The following is a 19,940-nucleotide window of genomic DNA, read 5'->3' on the forward strand; positions in this document are numbered from 1 at the left end:
TGGGATCATAGCAGAGAAGGAGGTCTTAGCAGGGTCCAGGTACATGTTTTGAGAATGGAAATAAACAGAATGATGGTGGTGCTTTATTAGAACCACCTGTTGAACTATAGTTGAGACAGAAGTGAATTAACTGAACTCATCACACATTCCAAATACCAATAATCGGTAGCAGACTTCGAGAGTCCTGCTTCATCAGACCAACAACTTGTTTACAGTGACCAGCTAAATGCATCCAAGAAGCTGTGGGCAGCTCCCAGAGCCTAAAAAAGCCATTTTGAGGAATTACATCTCACAGAATCTCCCAAACAGTATGTTGGATGGAGAATTCTGGGAGGTATAGTCAATAAATATGATTTCCATACTCTGCACCTGTCATGAAGGCAACTATCTTTCCCTAAAGTTTTACCTTAACACCCTGTATGCACTGTATAAGGACATTTACTCTCTGTAACTAGGAAAGGGCTTAGTACCCTCAGATTCTCTTGCCTAAAATCATAGGAATCTTTTATGTTCCCCAGAGGTTGAGAGACTGAAAGCACATGGTTTGCATTCAGATGGAAACCCCACAAGTTCCATCCTTAGCACTTCCAGTGAAAAGAGTCAGGTGTCTAATAGTTGATGTAAAGATCTGAGACTCTGGAGAGTTGCCACCCAGTATAGGGCTGGATGGATAAATAATCTGATTTCATATAAGACAGTTTCTATGTTCCTAAACTTGCACTGGCATCAGAAAGAGAATTTGCCCAGCACAGGGAGGAAAGAGGGAGGAAAGGAAGGAAGGCTCTGTCTTCATTGTCTTTTTTGCCCTTTGGGCAATGACAGTGAAATCCAGGACATTTTCTAGGTCATTTACTATGGATCTGGTCATTGTTTCAGAAATATTTGATGATCATTTTTAAAAGGTCTCCTTCAATAGCTGAAAGGGGCATGTATAAAATGGTTTAATTCATACATTAAAACTTTTAAAACAACAGGATCCCAGTTCCTATGCTACTGGTAAGTCCACCAATATTAGATGTAAAAGAAAACATAGTTTAAAGATATCTGTATTATTTGTATTATTATTTAAAAAACCACTCAGTCCTCTGCTTCCTGTTCAACTATGTTTTACATTCAGTGTTCATGGGAGGTGGTACCTGGGATCGTCACCATAAGTACAGCCTCAGCAAAAAAGAAAAAGTGAAAGGGGCTGAGAAGATGTTAAATAGAGAGCAGGAGGCGATCAGATCTCTTTGAAAACCTAGCAAGGAGGAGGGAGAACAGGAGGACTGGCATAGCAGTGCATCAGCTGTGACATGAAAGAGAGAACTTGAGGAGGAGGAAAGACAAGGATTTAACCATTTTCTCCAGCATCATGAAAATAATTGTACAAATCTTGTGCTTTTTTGTGTTAATAGCCTTGAATAAGTGTGCAGTTATCACCGGGGTAAGTTTTTTTTAAAAAAATCTTGCTTATCTGATTTTAACTGTTGAAGCAGTCTTGTCTGAATAATATATGTAGCATGTACTTGTAGCCCAGTTACTGTGAGGATGGACCATGAATTAGGCAAGTTATGAGACAAAAGTAAGTCAGCAGCCTGATTCTAAGACAAAGATATTGTTGGGAGAAGCCCCAAACCTGGCTAAGTCTGCCTTAGTAGCTAGAAATGTTGGAATTTATCTTTCTCATGTTAATACTTTTAACAACAGCTGGAGAACTATTTCTTTTGTCTTGTTAACTGATATAAATGCCTACAGCTGATTCATGTTTGGGCTCAGATGTTTGGGTCTACTGCAACAGTGGTGAAGTTAATGCACTGTCAGTTCAACTGTAACTAGTGGGCTGTGATTTGTATTGCAATGTGTTTGTAGAATCAAGTTGCAAGAAAGTTAATCATAAGAAATAAAGAGTTGGATTTCAAAATGAAAATGGTTATCATTGCTAAGAAAGAAAGAAGAAAACACCCTATGTTGTCTAAAAGTCTGATTTTTATTTAATCACTCACCTTACAAAACCACACAAAAAAGTAACAAAAAATTAAGAGCAGTGATATCCACTGTTTATTTACCTACTGCATCTTAAACTTTTTAGAAAAATCACAGCACTAGGTGCAAAATTTTGGTTTAATCTCTTTCAAATAATGTTTGAAGACACAGGACTACAGGGGATGGGAGGGGGCAGATTCAAGACATGACCTGTACAACTTATCTAGAAATAATGTCTATGTGATCAGTGCAACTTATCTCTCAATAAATATATGTAGGATTGTATAGTAAATATATGCAAATATTCAAGAGTTTTATACACAAGCTAAAAGAAAGCTGGATTATTTTTTTATTATTTTAAAATATCAAGATTGACTGGCTATAATAGGTATCAAAAAAGGGCAGTGTTGTCCATGATGCCAATTTTTCTCTCTTCAAATTTCAAATAAGAATTAGAAGTGAGCAGTGTGGTATACTGGTCTGAGTTTTGAACTAGGACTCTGGGAGACTACAATTTGAATCCCTGCTCACCCATGGAAACCCACTGAGTGTCCTTGAACAAGTCACACTCTCTCGGCCTTAAAGATAGTCAACAGCAACCCTTTTCTGAATAAATCTTCCCAAGAAAATCTTAGGATAGGAGCACTGTAAGTTACAGTTGACTTGAAGGGACATAACAATAAAAAATGAATTAGAAATACCACTGTCTCTTGAAAGTAAGTACAGGGTGCTGTACCTTTAAACCACTGAGCAGATGAGAGAAGGTTTGCAGGGAAATTTTGCATGGCAAACCACACTTGCTGAAAATCCCTCTACAAAACAACTAAAAGTACAGTGAGCCCTGAACACATTTATACATAGCCAGCATAATGAGCAGTTGTATCTGATTAGTTTATTTCTGGAATTAAAGCTAATGTTTATTTCATTTGTTTAAAATATTTTATCCCATCTTGTTCTTAAAAAACAGTTTCTATGGGAATAATCTCCAGTTATTGTCCTCAGAACTGGTATCATTCTAAAGAGATGTTCACTTTCAACTCTAAAGGCACATCCAGACTGATTAAAAAAACCAGACTGTTTCCAATTTTGTTCCCATTCTTTCCAGTTTTATTTTGAAAATCAATAGCTGTTTTGTGTATTTCAAAATATTTTCTGTCAGATCCTGATATGATCACAAACTTTTTATACCAGCTCCCCAGGTTGGTTTATTTTAACCCAGCATAAAATCTGAAAGAACAGGAACAAAATCTGGGATGTTTCAATCAGTTTGGGTATGCCCAGTAATATAACATGGTAAAAGAAAGCAACTACAAATTAACAAAGGGCCTTATCACACTAGCAAAATTCCATTCAGAAATGGGATTTAAACCAGATTTAAGTTTTTAAAACACCTGCAAATGTGAGAAGTTTATCACAAGTTTACTTTCGGAATTTCCTGAAAGTAAAAAGCTGCAGTTTCCCCCATTTTACCTTTGGTTTATTTTCACATTATTTCACGTTTGCAGGAATGTTGTGTGATAAACTTCCCAGATTTGTGGGTTTTTAAAAAAATTAAATCTAGTTTAAATCCCGTTTCTGAATGGGATTTTGCTAGTGTGATAAGGTCCAAAGGCCAGTACTCCAATGTCTATCAGAAGGCAATTCTCCAAACACAGAATATGCATGAGAAGCAAGTCATGAAGGGAATAAACACACAGAAGACATAGTCAGAGAGTATTCACATGTTGGAAGATATTGCCTTGTGGCCTGAGCCTTCACAGTCCCACCTTGAAAGCCTTCAGAATTGGTATATTCATGAGGCTTGGTTTATTCAGAAGAGAATCATACAAACCATTGTATTTCCCGTCACCATGTATGGATGTGAAAGCTGGATAGTTAAGAAAGCAGATAGGAAGAAAATCAATTCATTTGAGATGTGGTGCTGGAGAAGAGTGCCGAGGATTTCATGGACAGCCAAAAAGACAAACAAATGAGTCCTTGAACAGATCAAGCCTGAAATCTCCCTGGATGCCAAGATGAGTAAACTGAGGCTGTAGTAATTTGCCCACATAATGAGAAGGCATGGCTCACTGGAAAAAAACATAATTCTAGGAAAGGTGGAGAGAAGCAGAAAGAGAGGAGGGCCACATGCTAGATGGATGGACTCTATTAAAGAGATCACGGGTATGAATGTACAGGAACTAAGCAGATCAGTGGAGGACAAGGAGTCTCAGAGCTCTGTCATCCACAGACTTGTGTTAGGTCAAGATCGAGGGTGGTTAACAACAACAACAGCAAAAATTCTCTTACTCGCGGCAAAGATTCTGTTTACTGATGGCAGCACATGAAGCTCCACCAGAGCTTTAATGCAGAAGGTGCTGACTGAACAGTATGCTTGGTAACTTCCCAGCTGTTAGGCAGTCATTCTAGTTGTAGGAGGAGCAGTGTTTCCACATACTTTTGTTTTGCAAGGAAATAGCATGTTAACTCCTTGTATAAGCATCTGAATAGTACAACCACCAATATAAGCAGGGGTTACACTACAGATGTAGTTATTTGTTGTTGCTGTGCACCTTCAAGTCGTTTCCAACTCATGGTGACCCTAAGGTGAATCTCTCATGGCTTTTTCTGAGGCTGAGTGTGTGTGACTTGCCTAGGGTCACTCAGTGGGTTTCCAGAGTCGTAGTCCGTCACTCAAACCACTACACCATGCTGGCTCTCTGGATGTAATTACAGAAGGGGAAAATGAAGAAATTACCCTAATGAGAATTCTACCCTCTTAAATGAAATATTCCTTCAGTCTCCAAATTTCTAGCATTCCAGAGAGTGAGATACTGAAAATGGTTCACACCTGGAGTGCATATATTTGCTGTATTTGCAACCCCCTGGTAATTTTGCCTGCCCCATTTCTTTGGATGCATAACATATATTTATTAAATGCTCAACTGAAATTTTAGATTTTAACACTAGAAATTTGGGGAACAAAGAAGATTTTCACTTACAGAGGCAGCATTCTTATGCCCTCCTCCCTGAGTTACATTGGCCTAATGTTGCAAGAGGATTCTAAGTGGGTACTTCCATGGCTCTAGGATGGCCATAAGGAAAGAACCAGGTTCTTGTATCTTCAGTAGGTATGTGAAAGAGGGAGTTACAGCATGTGTGTGAGCATAGCACACTCACACTGGTCCAGCAATCTGCCCCTGCTGAAATTCCTTCTTTCCTATAGTTGTTACTATGTACTGAAGCCCAGTCCTCTTTGTCAAATGGCTATCATAGTCTGGTGGCCAAATGAGCAAGCATGTTTATGTGCCTTTACTCCCTAGACTTAGGTGGCTGCTTGGTGTCCTCTTATTCAAAGTGAGGGAGTATCTGCAGCATTGGTGGAGAGAAAGATTTAATATAACATAAGGTGTAGATAACCACACACATTTTTGGTGTGCCTTTGTTTTTGAACACATTTCCCCATTGATTAAAGCATGCTTGTATGCAGTTTTAAGTGCCTCCCTTTTTTTCACACAATTTTTCAAATGCATGCATTTATCAAACACAGTTTGCGGGATATCTGATATGTGTGGACAAAGGAAGATGAGCAGAACAGATCTCAGTCTCACATATGAATTTCTGATTTCTGATTTCAAACAACATTTGAGTCCAGGTTTGGCTCCAACATGTGTGAACTGGATAAATTCTATCAAAGCTGAACAGAAATAACAATTTCTCTCATATCCCCCACCCAGAGATTTAATAAAATTCAAACAATAAACAATAGAATATTCATTAGCGTACACAAAACAATTAAAATTACCTTAGAGACTAACACAAAGAGAAACTAGGGGGACTATCTAATCAACCAAGTCCAGAAGCTACTCACTAAAGTGTAGCTTTGCATCTTCTCCAAATAAAGTAGCTAAGTAGATGAGCACCTGAACATTTAATAGTTGTGGAAAATAAGGAATATCAAGAGGTGGATTTGAATGAGAAATATTAAAGGAATAGGAGCCACCTTGTTTGATGATGATTTATTTTAAATCACATTTTACTAAAAAGTACATAAACTGCATGAATTAAAAATGTTAAGCACCTTTGGCAGAAGGAATTAAGCAAATGGTCCAAACTCATGCTGAATCAACCCAGGTTGGTAATATTCAGAAAGTTTTTGATGTTGTAGAACATTCAAATATATAATAGTCCCTCTACAGTTTGGAGATTCTAAGGGGGGAAATTATATTATATTTCACTTAAAAATTAAGTGGGCTGGATTCTTCTTTTCTAAGAACACAACACAGTAAGGCAGTTGTTAAGCCAGAGTTAGAAAACATGTGGATCTCCATGTTGTTGGAAAATAAATAATAATTATAATTATTTTAATAAATATAAATATAATAAATGCAGTTGCCAGTTCTGACTAGAATAGACTCACTGAGTCAGTGGAAATTATGTAAATGTTGATATAGTATAGAGATATTGGTTCTGTTTTAAGGAAATACTTAACTAGCATTATCTAACTAGACTGGACTTGATTAAGTTAGGTCAATATTTCCTTTTCTATTAATATATTATCTCACAGGTTTCACTTTGTTCCTTTGAGTATTTTGTATTGAATATAAAGCCGCTGCTTCTGATATGATCTAATTTAGATATTTTATGTAGATTAAAAACAATTGAGGAATTCAGATGAATCCAAAACCAAAATGCTACATGTAACTATTTTAACAACAATCCATTTGGTAAATCTTCCGAGTCAAACAAATAAAATGAAACAAAGATGGAATATCAGGATTTTGGATTCACATAACTAGGTACATATATCTTCTTTCTTGATGGATTATACTTCCTGTTCCCAAAATAGCTCTGATGGCTTCAGCATAATAAGTCATAAATAGACTTAGCAGAATTTGATTTTTATTTGTTTAGCATTTCCTTGAATAAGACTGATGCTTATTTTCTCCATCTTTACTTAATTTAAATTATTTGAATTTTAACAGATGCAGGAAATTGCATTATTATGTATTTGTCCTGACTGTTATCTATTTAAATTGTCACAGCTGTGATGCATAAGTGAGTCAGACAATTTTTGAATGAAGTTGGCAGTGGATATTTTAAAAAGATCACTCTTCTCTAGTGCTATAACCAAACTCCACTGTGAATGGGTGGGGGGAGCCTTTAGACATTTATGGTTAGAAATGCCCTTATGCCATCTCATTCAATGTGCTGCTCTAAGGCAAGAACCATTATATCCACTCCCTGCTTTACAGTGTCACCAGTTGACTACATTATCATGTTCCACAGGAAAAGAATAGTAGTGACCAGGTTGATTTGCATCAGAGGTGACTCTGGAGCAAAGAATAAGGTTTAATAAGATAATAAAACTTAAATTTAAACAATGGAGACTAGTGCTTTAAAACATAACCTTGGAACCTGTTTCAGTGCCAAGGATGGCCCTTAGAGTATGTGCAATACTAAGCATACCAGCTTCCTTTCCTTTGCATAGTCATAAACAACTCTACTAAGTAAAGATGTAAATCTTGGTATTCTTTGTTTTTGTATGATAGGAGGAACAGTGCCCATAGTTTTCTCTCTACTGAAGGAAAAAATGAAAATTACTGCACAGTTCTCAAGAGGCATTCACACATTCTGAAGTCTCCTAGGGAATTATGCTGCTTAGAAATATGCATTATTTTTGCTGCACACACACAAAATGTTTGGATCAGAAAACAGTGTTTCCTGCACAAAATACACTGTGCCTGCCATCCTGTTGGTTAGTCCAACTATAGAAGGCCCATTTAATCAATTATTGAATCAGTATGTGTTGTGAGTCAACACACAGGTAAATCTGACTGAGGGGCTAAACAGGCCACACCTAGGGGGTGGCCTGCAGCCGCCCCTTTCAGCGCCAGATTGGGGCCGCAGCAATTAAATGCAATTAAAAAGCTCCTTTTTGTGCCACAGAAAGGGTGCCATAGCTGCCAATGCCATGGCTTTTCGTTGCTCCTTTGCTGCTGCATCATCTGGACACAGCGCCAGAGGAGCACCGTGATGCTGCCCGCTGCGTGGTGGGGCACATGGCATCACAGCAGCATGGGGAGTGTGCATGCCATGCCCCCATTACTCCCCATTGCGGGTCTGTCGAGACTGATATTCAGTAGATCTATTCTACTCTAGATAGGAATAACGACAAGATTTAAGCCTATGTATTTCTGTGCAGAATCATTCCCCAAGAGACTTCACAAAATGTGAAGAATCTTGCTACTGCACTATTCTTCATGGAAGTTTTTTTCCCCAAGTGTTAGGAAATTCATTCTTCTGTTTGGAATGATTTCTGGAGACTATTTTTTCTATCCCTAGACCAAGCGTGGTGTAGTGATTTGAGTGCTAGACGTCAGGAGACCAAGTTTCAAATCTCTGCTTGGTCATGGAAATCCACTGGGTGACACAAGGCAAGCTATGCTCTCTCAGACTCAGAAAGCAATGGGAAACCCCCTTTGGACAAATCTTGCCAAAAAGAGCCAATGATATGGTCATTTTAGGGTTGCCATAAATCAGAGATGACATGAAGGCACACAACAGTAACAACAACCTTAGGACAGGCAGTAGGACAGGATGATAAAGTATAAGCTATTATCAGTAGCCCTATTATACTGTACACAAGGGCAGTGGCATCCCTAGGGTTGGTGTTACTCGGTGCGGTAACTCATGGTGTCACCACCGCCATTGACCTCTTCCCATTTCACACCATACAGAATCCTTAGAAATGATTTTTTGCACTAATGTTACCGATAATTCCCATATACTGTACCACTGAGTATAATGCTAATAGTTGTGACATAAACAACTAGCAAAATTAAAATTATTCCTTCAAATTACAATTTCATATGCACAACCTATTTACATATGTATTTACATATGCATAGAAGACTGGGTTAAAATGTGATGTTTTTAAAGAAAAATTTAAAAATAAAAGATTTTTTTAAAATTAAAATTTTGAAATTTGTATTTTAAAAAATCCTGGGTCTTCTCCTTTTGCTTCCCACGCTGAAAGCTGTGTGATGGGAGAATAATGGAGCATGCGCCATGCGCGAGCCCCATTATTTTCAATGGGGCTCAAGCATACGCGCAATTTGCCTTACGCAGAAGGGTCCGGAACTGATCCCAGTATAAGGCAAAGGCTCACAGCCTCAGCTTTCCTAATGACAGAGAGAAGTGCTACAGTGTCTGCTTTTCTTTTATTTCTCCTTGAAAAATAATACACTGTTTCAAAATGCAGTGTTTGGTCTTCCAGCATATTTTAAAAACAGTCCCATAAAAATTTCATTTCATTTTGCCATGACATCAAGGCCTTCTTTTTCCTTTCTGTAACAAATAGTAATAAAGTCATGGTTTATTTGGCTTGCCTTCACTTCATCTTACCGCAGTCTGGTCATACACATCTTTTCTTTGATGGATGTCCTCTACCGTGTAAGCAATTTTGCCAGCTTGCTGGGTTGATCAAATCTTCAGCAGATAATTCTGGACAAATACGTCAACAGGGTGCAGAGACGTGGAGCCAGCATGTCCTGGACTTTCAAGAAATTTTGCAGGAGTTCCTTACATCATATGGCTCTCTCAACAAGCCCTCTGTTAGATGTGTGGCTTCTGTGACCTCAGTAGAACTTCATAGTTATCACAGAAGCTATTTAGCTTGAGTTTTACTGTATTTTTAGTTTTTGAGAGTGTTTGGCTTTGCTTTTTTCCGCCTGGTTCTCATGACTTCATTAGGTGAAAGTTTAGTTTCAACAATCAACAAGAGGGTATTCATTTTATCTGAGCTAGTCAGTCCAGGTTGTATAAATATAACCTTTCATAATGGGAACAGCAGTTCCTAGCAGTATCATAGCTGCAACAGTATCTCTGATATATACTGAACTATCCAAGATTATTTCTGACCTCTAATAGCTCTTGCCTCTGCTGACAATATGGTTGCACTTTGGTTTACTGTTGATTAAAGGCTAAGGGCCTTTTAAAAAGAAAATCTCAAGCAGCTGTAGTGTAACATCTTTTAGATTATGGTAGGGTTTTAGGATTCTGCTTTCAGTCTCCCCCAGTTGAAACTCATACACTTTACCAAGGATGTTCTCATTCCTCCAACTGGCCCAGTTGTGCAGGGACAACCCCAGGTAATTCTCTGCCATCCCACTTTCTCAGTTGCTTTTAAAATACTCTCACCTCCTCCCATTTCCCCCCTTTGTCCCAGCTTTCTTCAGTTGCTGCAGCCTGAGTGCAAAGTAAAAAGGTGGCTTGCACTCAACTCAGGAGGTGGAAGGAGAGAGGAGGGAGCAAAATTTTGTCCTTCCAAATAAGTTTATCCTCCCGCTGAACATTTCTTGAATTCCAGGGATTTTCAGCAGAAGATAGGTTTTTTGTGTGTGTGTTTTCCTCATTAATAACTTGCTCTCTTGTTGCCTAGCCACAGTTTTTTAACCACACTCTGATGTTGCATGGACACATGTGTCCCAGTTTTCATCTGTGGACTATTGGAGGGTATGGGTTCTCATTCCTGGTGCCATTCTTGTTATTATGTTGAAGCCACTGTGATTTTAAATCCACCTCTAGCATGGTTATTTCTCCTTCAGCCATATCCAAAGATGTATTTCACCAGGGATGTACGGCTTTACATTTCCCTTGTATACTTATACATCCAGCTAATGCTAATACTTGGGGAAAAGCTCCCAATGTCTACTAATTCAGACTGTTGTGGTGCTTCTTTCTAGGCTTGTGAAAGGGACCTCCAGTGTGGAGGTGGGACATGCTGCGCCATCAGCTTGTGGCTCCGTGGACTCCGGATGTGTACTCCGTTAGGGCAAGAAGGTGATGAATGTCACCCCATCAGTCATAAGGTATTTGAAAGTGGCCTCAGCTCTGTCATTCCCTATTAACTAATACCATCTATCTTTTATGACTGCTGTTACACATTTTCTTTACATAAGCTGTACCTATTTGCTTTAAAAGCTAGGTGCTTTCACAACACAAATGTGATATCACATAATTTGTGGATAATAAAACACATAGCTTCTGTTTTTAAAAAAGTCAGTAAAGCAAAACATGCTATAACAGAGAGAAGGACAGGAATGTTGTTTAGGTCACAGAGTTAGCAAAGAGGATGTCAAACTCTCATCAGTTAACAGTACAATTGACTGGGTGTACTTGTTTCAGATTTTTTTTTTCAGCTGCTGTGGTGAATAAACACTGTTCCAGGTTACATGTTTGTCTTGCTCACATTGCAAATTGAAAATATTATGTAAGTGTTCCTCCGGACTGGACAAAAGCATTAGAGTTTGGTGAGAATTGTAGTAATACTTCTCAGGTTTTTATTTTTATTATTTATTTTTTAATTAAAAAGTATCAGCAGGGTGTGGGTTTTTATTGTCCTGGGAGTTTCCAACACAGTCTTTGGCATCTACAGTCTTTGTCCCCTTTGCTGTGTTTTTGGGCCATCCCACTGATGACAAATTCACTGGGATTGAATGGTGATCTACTTTTACCCTGACATTTTCCACTCACCTTTGTTCCTTCACTACATTTCCAGTTACCATACTGACCGTTTTGGTTTGTTTCTTTTCCTTCTTTTTGCAGCTGTAGTGCTAAAGTGGTACAAGATCTTATCACTTTAGCACTATTACGATAACAATTTTTTTAAAAAAATTGTGAGACAGTGAATGTGAATGGCGGAGGGGGGGAGCATGGGGGAAGTGTTGAGTTCATATATGGGATGATGGGGATGGAGAGAAACCACATGCACACTTCTTAACCATGCCTCAAATGGGAGAAAACTACAGTTGAAAAGAAACATGCAGGTTGAGAGTTATTATTGCTCTATTATGCAAGTTAGGGCCTAAAAAGGAGTCCTAGACAAATAGTTCACTTATTCAACAATAGTATGACTGTCATTTTCACCTTTGGAGGAATATTACTACACTACTTGGAATATTACTACTTCCACTATAATTAAGTTAACAGGGGATAGTGTTGGTTTTGGAGGAGCATAAACAATCTTATTCCTTGCTAAAGAATAACAATACTTGCTTAAAAATATTTTCTTCACCTATATTTCAGGTTCCTCTAAATTTTAAACATCAACATAGCTGCACCAAATGCTCAAGCATTATCACACAATCACAGTTTAGCTGGACTGGACCATAAATGTTAAGATTTGGGCTTTATTAACCCTGGTGCCTTTTCTCCATTCTTGTTTCTTCACCTTTCTGTTTACTTGAGTTGAACTGATAGCACTTAATTTAATGTTCTGTATTTTTTTGTTTTTTGTTTTCTGAAAGGTTCCTTTCTTTGGGAAACGACAACATCACACCTGTCCATGTTTGCCAAACTACATATGTTCCAAATTCATTGATGGACGATACCGATGTTCAGTAGACTTCAAAAACGTGGATTTAATGAAATGAAAGTGAAATATAATGAAAGAAAAAAGTTTTATGATTGTTCCTGCTCACTGCAGTACACATTAAATACTTATCTTCAACATCCTGTGAGGACAATTAGGCATCCATCTACACAAGCTTTGTCCATTCACTTAAATGGGGTTTGGCAGCACCAGTCAGTGATTTATCAACACACAGGAACTGTGATTCAAGCAAACCAGAAGGGAAGTCAGAACTGTAAATAAGAAGTGATGAGCTCTTGGTGTGAGCTGGGTATGTTTTTATGTTTTGGGAACAAGTAGCTGTCACCAGTATTTCTGATCAAACATATTAAAACATAATAGCTTTCAACTTGACCTCTTAAGGACATCATACATTCTGTCTGGTGGATGTGCCAAATAATTTATCCATATATACTGTAATGTATGAAGTGTACTTTGCTGCCCCCATACCTACACAGCTCATGTTGTCTAGCACCGACTTCCCAATAGGAGGGAGGTGTGATGCCTGTATCCCTAATCCATGAAGTTGCCCCGTGAGATGCATTTCTTATCGCTGCAAGAGCAGTTACGTTGTGACATTTTATCTGTTGCATTTTGACCAGTGAAACAAATGATACCATAACATCTGGATGTCAAGAGACAGAGGAAAGAGTTTTCCCTAGCTGTGAGTGTACTGGGGCACAATACTAGCATCCACCACAACATAGCTGCATACAGGGGATGCAATGTACAATGCTATTATGGGATATTGCCACAAGATGGCAGTGGAAAAACACTTCAGCATAAGGATGGAAACAATATTCAAAAATACTTTTTAAATGGTAGAAAAATATATTTGTTGAGTTTTAGGAACCTTGATGAGGACAATTCTGCACTGATGAGAATTTTTACAGTTTTGGACTTATTCTGTGCAAAATTCAAACATGGTATTTTTGTGCATAAAACAGAATATATACACTGCACAGAAAATGCTGCTTTTCCAAGAAAAAAAATCATGTGTTAATTTTGTACAGAATAAGATTTCAAATACAATATTTTTTGTACAGAAAAGAGCATTTTTGACACATAAAATCATATTTTGATGCATAAATTCTCCTTTCTGTGTAGAAAAAGCTGTTTCTCCACAGAAAATGCTATCTTCTGCACAAAAACACCACAAGCACATTTTGTGGAGAAGAAGTCCTGAACTGTGTCTTTGAAAAGGGCACTGTTTTTGAAGATTTTCTTGCAGCAGGAGAATTACTTGTTGCTTCTCTCAAAAATGAAATGAACAAAGAATCACATCCTTGCTTCAGCAGTATGTAAGTGGATGGCTTCTGAGCAGGTAGCTGTTTGTGCATGAGCACAATAACATCAGTGTCTGTGCTAGGGACTGCTGCCCATTTAGCAGCCAAGTGGCACCAGTATGGCATTGAAGAAGAATCCCCTGTAGCTCTGCTCTGCTCCCACTTTGTAATGGCCTTTGGTAAAGGTGTTGTTTCCCCCTTTCCTTGGAAGGAGTAAGGGTCAAAATATAAAGATATCTTCTTTCATCATTGTGCTCTTGAAAAATATACACCCTTCTCCACCCCGGCTGCTATTAAACTTAAAAAATCATTTCTAATTTGGTCCTGACTTTTAGAATCTCAATAACCATTAACCATTAACTCTTTGCTTTTCTGACACAGGTACAGTGCCTCCCCCATTCATTCCCCAAGCTATGGGCTGTTCTTACAACAAATGTATATTTCAGGAGCTCTTATCTAGTTAAATATTTATTTGGAGTCTTAAAACAAAAAGACAATCCTTTTAAAAATGAAACATGAAACATTTTGTTCAGTGGAGGAAGGGGGAAAAGAAGAAACAGTTTTCTAACTACATTTTAACTTACTGCCACAAGGGCCAGATAATCACCATTCTATGCAGCCAGTTCTGATGGGACAAAGAAGCTCCATCTGTTCTCGTTCTTGATCCAGTTTGAAAGTCTCTCTGTGTGTCCAAAACAGGCTGATTGTGGATCCATAGCAGGCTCATTACTTAAGATATGTATGTCTCTAATGCAATACAAGAACATTGCTTTCAATGTGGACAAAAGCCCAGAATAACTGGGCCCGAATATGTATTGTATCATAGTATGGAATGTTTCTCTGTAATGTGCAGATATGTTTCCTTTACTGTCATATGTGTGCTATATTGTAATAAGAATTATTTTATTGAAATTAACCATAAAATTAATATCTGTGTACTGAACTTCTGTCTTATCATGTCATCATTCTTGATGAACTTTTGGCTGGAGGTAGAAGATAAGGAAAGACAGAAAATGAGTCATGATGAGTACACTCATCCTGTTTTCTCTGCATATATATATATATATATATATATATATATATATAAAATGCTGTTTTTATATACAGTATTTTCAAAAACACTTTGACAGAGTTGATGCTGGCTCCAAAAATAGTGAGCATATGCACACACATGTGCATTTCCTGTTGATGTATGCCTGTTGTTGAAGATGTTCCTGACTTGTGGTGACCTTAAGGTGACCCTATCATGGGTTTTCTTGGCAAGATTCGTTCAGAGGAATTTTGCCATTGCCTTCCTCTGAGGCCGAGAGCATGTGACTTTTTAGGTTTTGTGGTCAAAGCTGAGAATTGAACCCTGGACTCCAGGATCATTATCAGATGGAAAACTCGGGAAAAATGCATACGCCTCACAAATGATCATACTGAATATTTTCAGATAATGTCACATTTATCCAGGACTTAACCCATGAAGATCCAGGAATACTCCAGCAACAAACTACTCCCAGGACTTTCCCATGTCTGAAAACTCTCAGCACAGCTGAGTGACTTTGCCAGAGTATGCATTTTACTCTTGGCTTTCCCTTCCCCCATCTCATAATCTTCCTGAGCTAACACTCAAACCATAATGCCACACACATACATTATGGGATGTAATTTTTCTCCTAAAATATTTAAAACTCTTTAAATATCATTACTTACACTAGCCTGCTATGCATATTGGTAGTCTTGTAAATCAACTCATCACAAGTATGCAGTTGATTCTCTTCTTGAACCAGAACACAGGTTAGTTGCACTTTTGGACTAAGTACTACTGAATGCTTTGTTTTGTTTTAATCTTGCCTTTTCCACAGAACTGGGACTCCACTGTGTTGTTAATTGCTGTCAAACTGGCTTCCATTTATGATGTCCCTACAAATGAGAGACCTTCAAGATCTCCTGTTTTGAATACCTGTGCTCAAGTCTTGCAAACATGGGGCTGTGAGCTTCCGTTATTGAATCGATCTGCCAGTATTACCTCTTTTCCTGCTGTCTTCAGCAACATTATTGTCTTCTCTCATGCTATGTTCAAAGTGTGGGAACCTCAGTTTAGTCATTTTGGCTTCTAGTGAGGGGACTCAACTCTAGGGTCCAGATACCTGCTAAGGACAAAGATTGGTACATACATACATACATATTGTTTATTGATTAGCTCTTAGGCCATATCAAAATAACACAAAGCAGATAAAACACGCTATAAAATTCTATAGAAGGTCTATAGAAATTTAAAAAGTTAATATAATAAATCTAAAGTATGAATAAAATACCATACAGATACCATCTGAATGCCATACAATTTAAGTACAAAACCCATAAATGAAACAAAATTATAAAACTTCATTATAAAAATCTATATAAAGGATTCAAAGTACGAAAATGGGTAAAATGAGGGGGGATACAGCTTTAAAATGATGGTACATAAAACAGAAAGATTGAACATCAGTTACACATCAAAATTCCTCATCACCTCTACAGTTTAACCCAATTGTCCCCACGTATCTAGCTCTCAGCTGTATTACTTTACATAGAAACCAAGCTGTGATAATAGATATTTTTGAATCTTGACCACTCATGAAATATGAAGTTCTAACATGGGTATCTCAGAACATTGATCATTTGATATAGGGACCAAGATACTGGTCTCTTTCCTGTTGGTACAAATCACACTTGAACAGAATTTGAGCTAAATCTTCAATTTCTCGGTCTCCACAAATACAAGTTCGCTCATCGTAAGGAATACCATGAAATCTACCATATGTTACCATTGTGTCAAGCTGCTCAAATACCTCAGGTATTTTGGCATTTGTATTTTTAGATAGTTCAGTCTTTGAAAAGTGCGTTTAAATTGGCTCAGCCATTTTAAATTGCCTACCTTACTAAGGGTGGCTATATCTTTTTGGGCCTCAATATCCTGGATTCTCTGTCTCGCACCCTTTTTTGTTTGATCATTGACTGTGCAGGTTACAGGGAGACCACAGCTCACAATAAAGTTTGTTATTTGCATAAACCAAGAGGACTCAAAATGGGATTGAGACTGTTCTGAGAGACATAATTTTGGTAGTCTATCTGGCCCCATTTCATTCATTTTACACCAATAATTAAACTCTGATTTTGGCTTGCGAATAAACTGAATATATTTCTAGTTCCGCTCTAACAGCAGACGCGGATGTCCTCTTGTCTACACCCAATATACATCTCAGATGTTGAGACTGAGCTAGTTCAACTAATGAAGTGGGATTTAGACCCCAAACTTCTGCTGCGTATAAAATCATAGGTGTAACCTTAGCTTTATAAACATTAATTATTGGTGTTAGAGAGCCAGGGTATTTGTGAGCTTTTAGATTGGTATAATCATTACCTTGGGTTATCTTCTGCATGTTAGCAAATATGGAAGCTGGCATTTGGAATCATTATTAAAGACTGTCTCCATGAAAAGAAGGTTTATTGAAGTGAAGTATGCATTTGATAATAAGGATAAGGTCTGGTGCCTTTAGCTATATGACTAAGAAAGATAGGAGGAGGAGACAGGAGAGGATGTGAAATCAAGCTTGACAGTATCAGTCAGAAGAGGAAGCAACTGAGCAGACAACAGAGGCTGAATCTGCATTGAGCAGAAAATGTAGCTTAGACCTGCCTCTGAACCTTTGAAGTACACAATGTTCATTCTTCCAAGAGCAACACCAGATTTCTTTTCACATTGCAAGGGCTAGAATGTGAAGAAAAACTAACTCACTTTCAACCCATTTTTTAAAATTATTTTCCCCCTAACCTTTTGATGCCTTGTCACTCAACATATATTTGGGATCTACTCAAGGAAGTGTGATCTGTCATGTGAGGCGGCTACCAGTTAGAGGAGAGGTATCAAACACATGTGCACAAGAGGTGTGAACAAATAAGAGGTAATTGTCTGCTGCCAGTCACACACTCTGTGGTCTGAAAAATCCTGAATTAATAATATAAATGCCCTCTCCCCGAAGCAAATTTGCCTTCAAATGATGAGCTGTGTTGTTTGCTATCAGGGAGTCACTCTAGGTTAAAATCAACCTGTGTACTTCCAACAACACAAAACTGTTTGATGAAGAATCCAGAGTAATTCCAGTATTACAGTCTGGTGAAGACTGAGCCAGAGAGAGCAGACATTCCAGGAAAGCTGAACTAGAGTTCTCGACTTCTGTTGCTGCCTAGTAGCACATGGTCACTTGTGCAAATGTGGTTACACTGTTCTTCACTTCCAACACTTCATATCATCAATAATATATTGTCCCCCACATGTGAGACAAAGTTTCATAAGTCTCCCTTTTCCTTTGTGCTAAACTGTTGCAAAAACAGATTTTACCCTCCAAAAAATATTCCTTAGCAGTTAAAATTAAATTAATTGTACATCTCATTTCAAAGACATCTTATGGCCTAGCAAAGCATATAAAATTATCAAAGTATATGGAGAAAAGCTTAATTTCCTTTCTTTTATATATTTATTGGTTTTTAAAATAAGATATAACAAATTAATTACACCACATAAATTAATTACACAACCGCTTGCATCAACCAATTAGAAATGACATCACTGCATAATACTTCATTCCTTTAGAGATTTGGAACTAATTAAGTCCATCAGACCTTCATTTCCTTTTCACTTCTCAATCCTCTACTTCTCTATAGGTTCCTCATCCACCCTATTATACCTCTTTCAGATTATTTTATAATTTTTTCGAATTGATCTAAACTTTTCCATTTGTAAATCCAAATTTAATATAAATTGTCACTATTTTTATAGTGAACCATCACGACATCTTATAATACAGCCAATACATAGATCATGATTAACCTATAACTAATTTAATCACTGAATCCTAATGTATATTCCTCTCCCCGCCTGAGATTCAAATAGTATATTAATGGCTTCTAGTCTTCAATGAAACCTGATATGCTTCCTTGTTTTAGTAGACACATCACTTTATCCATCTCTATCTTAGCTTAGTTTCCTAAGTGTCAGCTTTGCAATAAGGGAAGAATATAGGTCCCAGGCAGGAACTATTGACACAATAGTAAGTGAAGGTGATCTAGTGGTAGATGATATGCTACACACGCAGAACATTTCAGAATCAACCCTTCACATTTGCAAGCAGAGCTAAGAAAGACCTTTGCGTCTGAAACACTGAAAACCCACTGTCAAACAGTGGATGCAATACTGAGCCTGAAGGGTCAATGATATAAGGAAACTTCCTGTGTTCAGTACACCAAAATGTATCTCTCTTCATATTCATAGTGTGACAGTGTCATCCACCCACTTCTGTTCTGTTGGCAGGAAGCTTCACAAGACACTACATCTTTCTTCCATCTTTTGGTTCTTTCCCATAATCAGTCATGGTAGGTCAACCAGTAGCTATTCATGACTAGGCAGGAATGTGATTGAGAAAGATCTCTTCAGTATAAATTACAGTTGGGACATGGCTTTTCCTGCTTGCCTTTGCAATTCAGTGAGATGAAGATGGGCATTTTCAACAGTTTACATACGCTTGGAAGGAGCAAGAACTGAGTAATCCCAGGCTGTGACAGGAGGTGGACAACTGCCAGGAGCTAGTAAAACCAAAAAGAACTACAGTTGTATAGCCCAAAACTGGTATGGGTTCATGGGTGCACGTATCTGTGTTCATGCAGACATGTACACTTGGCAGGGAGATGGGAAAAAAATGTCGCTCATCGATGTTGTTGAAAGAATGTGAGCAAGTAGATTCCACTGTCTGTGGGTCTTTTAAATAGCTGCCACTAGGCTCTAGAACTCCTTCTTTTACAGAGGCTAAAATGGCCTCCTTAATGCTGTCATTCCATTGGCAGGCATAGACATTTTAAAAATTATTGTTCTGATAGACTTTTCGAATGGAAGTTTTTACAGTGAAGGGCTTTTAAAATATCACAGTACTGTTTGACTACTTTTTAAAAAGCTGATTTTACATTATTTTAAATATATGCTTTAAATTATTTTAATATTGTTTAATTCTACTTTAATGTCCATCTATTGTATGTTTTGACTTCATTGCACTCATTTTAATTTGTAAGCTGTCTTGAGCCTCAATTTGGAGGAAAAGGCAGGAGGATGATAAGGAGGAGGATAAGAAGAAGCAGAAGCATTTTCCACACAACATTCTACTAAAGCTGTTGATAGGCAAGGTGACCTCCAATATAAGAGAAACTTTATTTAATACTTTGTTTATCTACTGTGATAAACTTTTCAATAATTGTGACCTTACTCATATAAGAAG

At 37.7% G+C, this 19,940-nt stretch overlaps 1 protein-coding gene across 1 annotated transcript; it reads left to right on the forward strand.

Annotated features, from left to right (window-relative positions):
* Nucleotides 1–1,176: 1,176 nt before the first annotated feature.
* PROK1 (prokineticin 1) lies at nt 1,177–12,694 on the forward strand. The gene is made up of 3 exons (XM_042465609.1): nt 1,177–1,426; nt 10,692–10,817; nt 12,255–12,694. The coding sequence occupies exons 1-3, from the start codon at nt 1,355–1,357 to the stop codon at nt 12,378–12,380; spliced, it is 324 nt and encodes a 107-aa protein (XP_042321543.1). The 5' UTR covers nt 1,177–1,354; the 3' UTR covers nt 12,381–12,694.
* Nucleotides 12,695–19,940: the final 7,246 nt, after the last annotated feature.

Source organism: Sceloporus undulatus, chromosome 4 (assembly GCF_019175285.1).
Source record: "Sceloporus undulatus isolate JIND9_A2432 ecotype Alabama chromosome 4, SceUnd_v1.1, whole genome shotgun sequence".
Lineage (NCBI taxonomy): Eukaryota > Metazoa > Chordata > Lepidosauria > Squamata > Phrynosomatidae > Sceloporus > Sceloporus undulatus.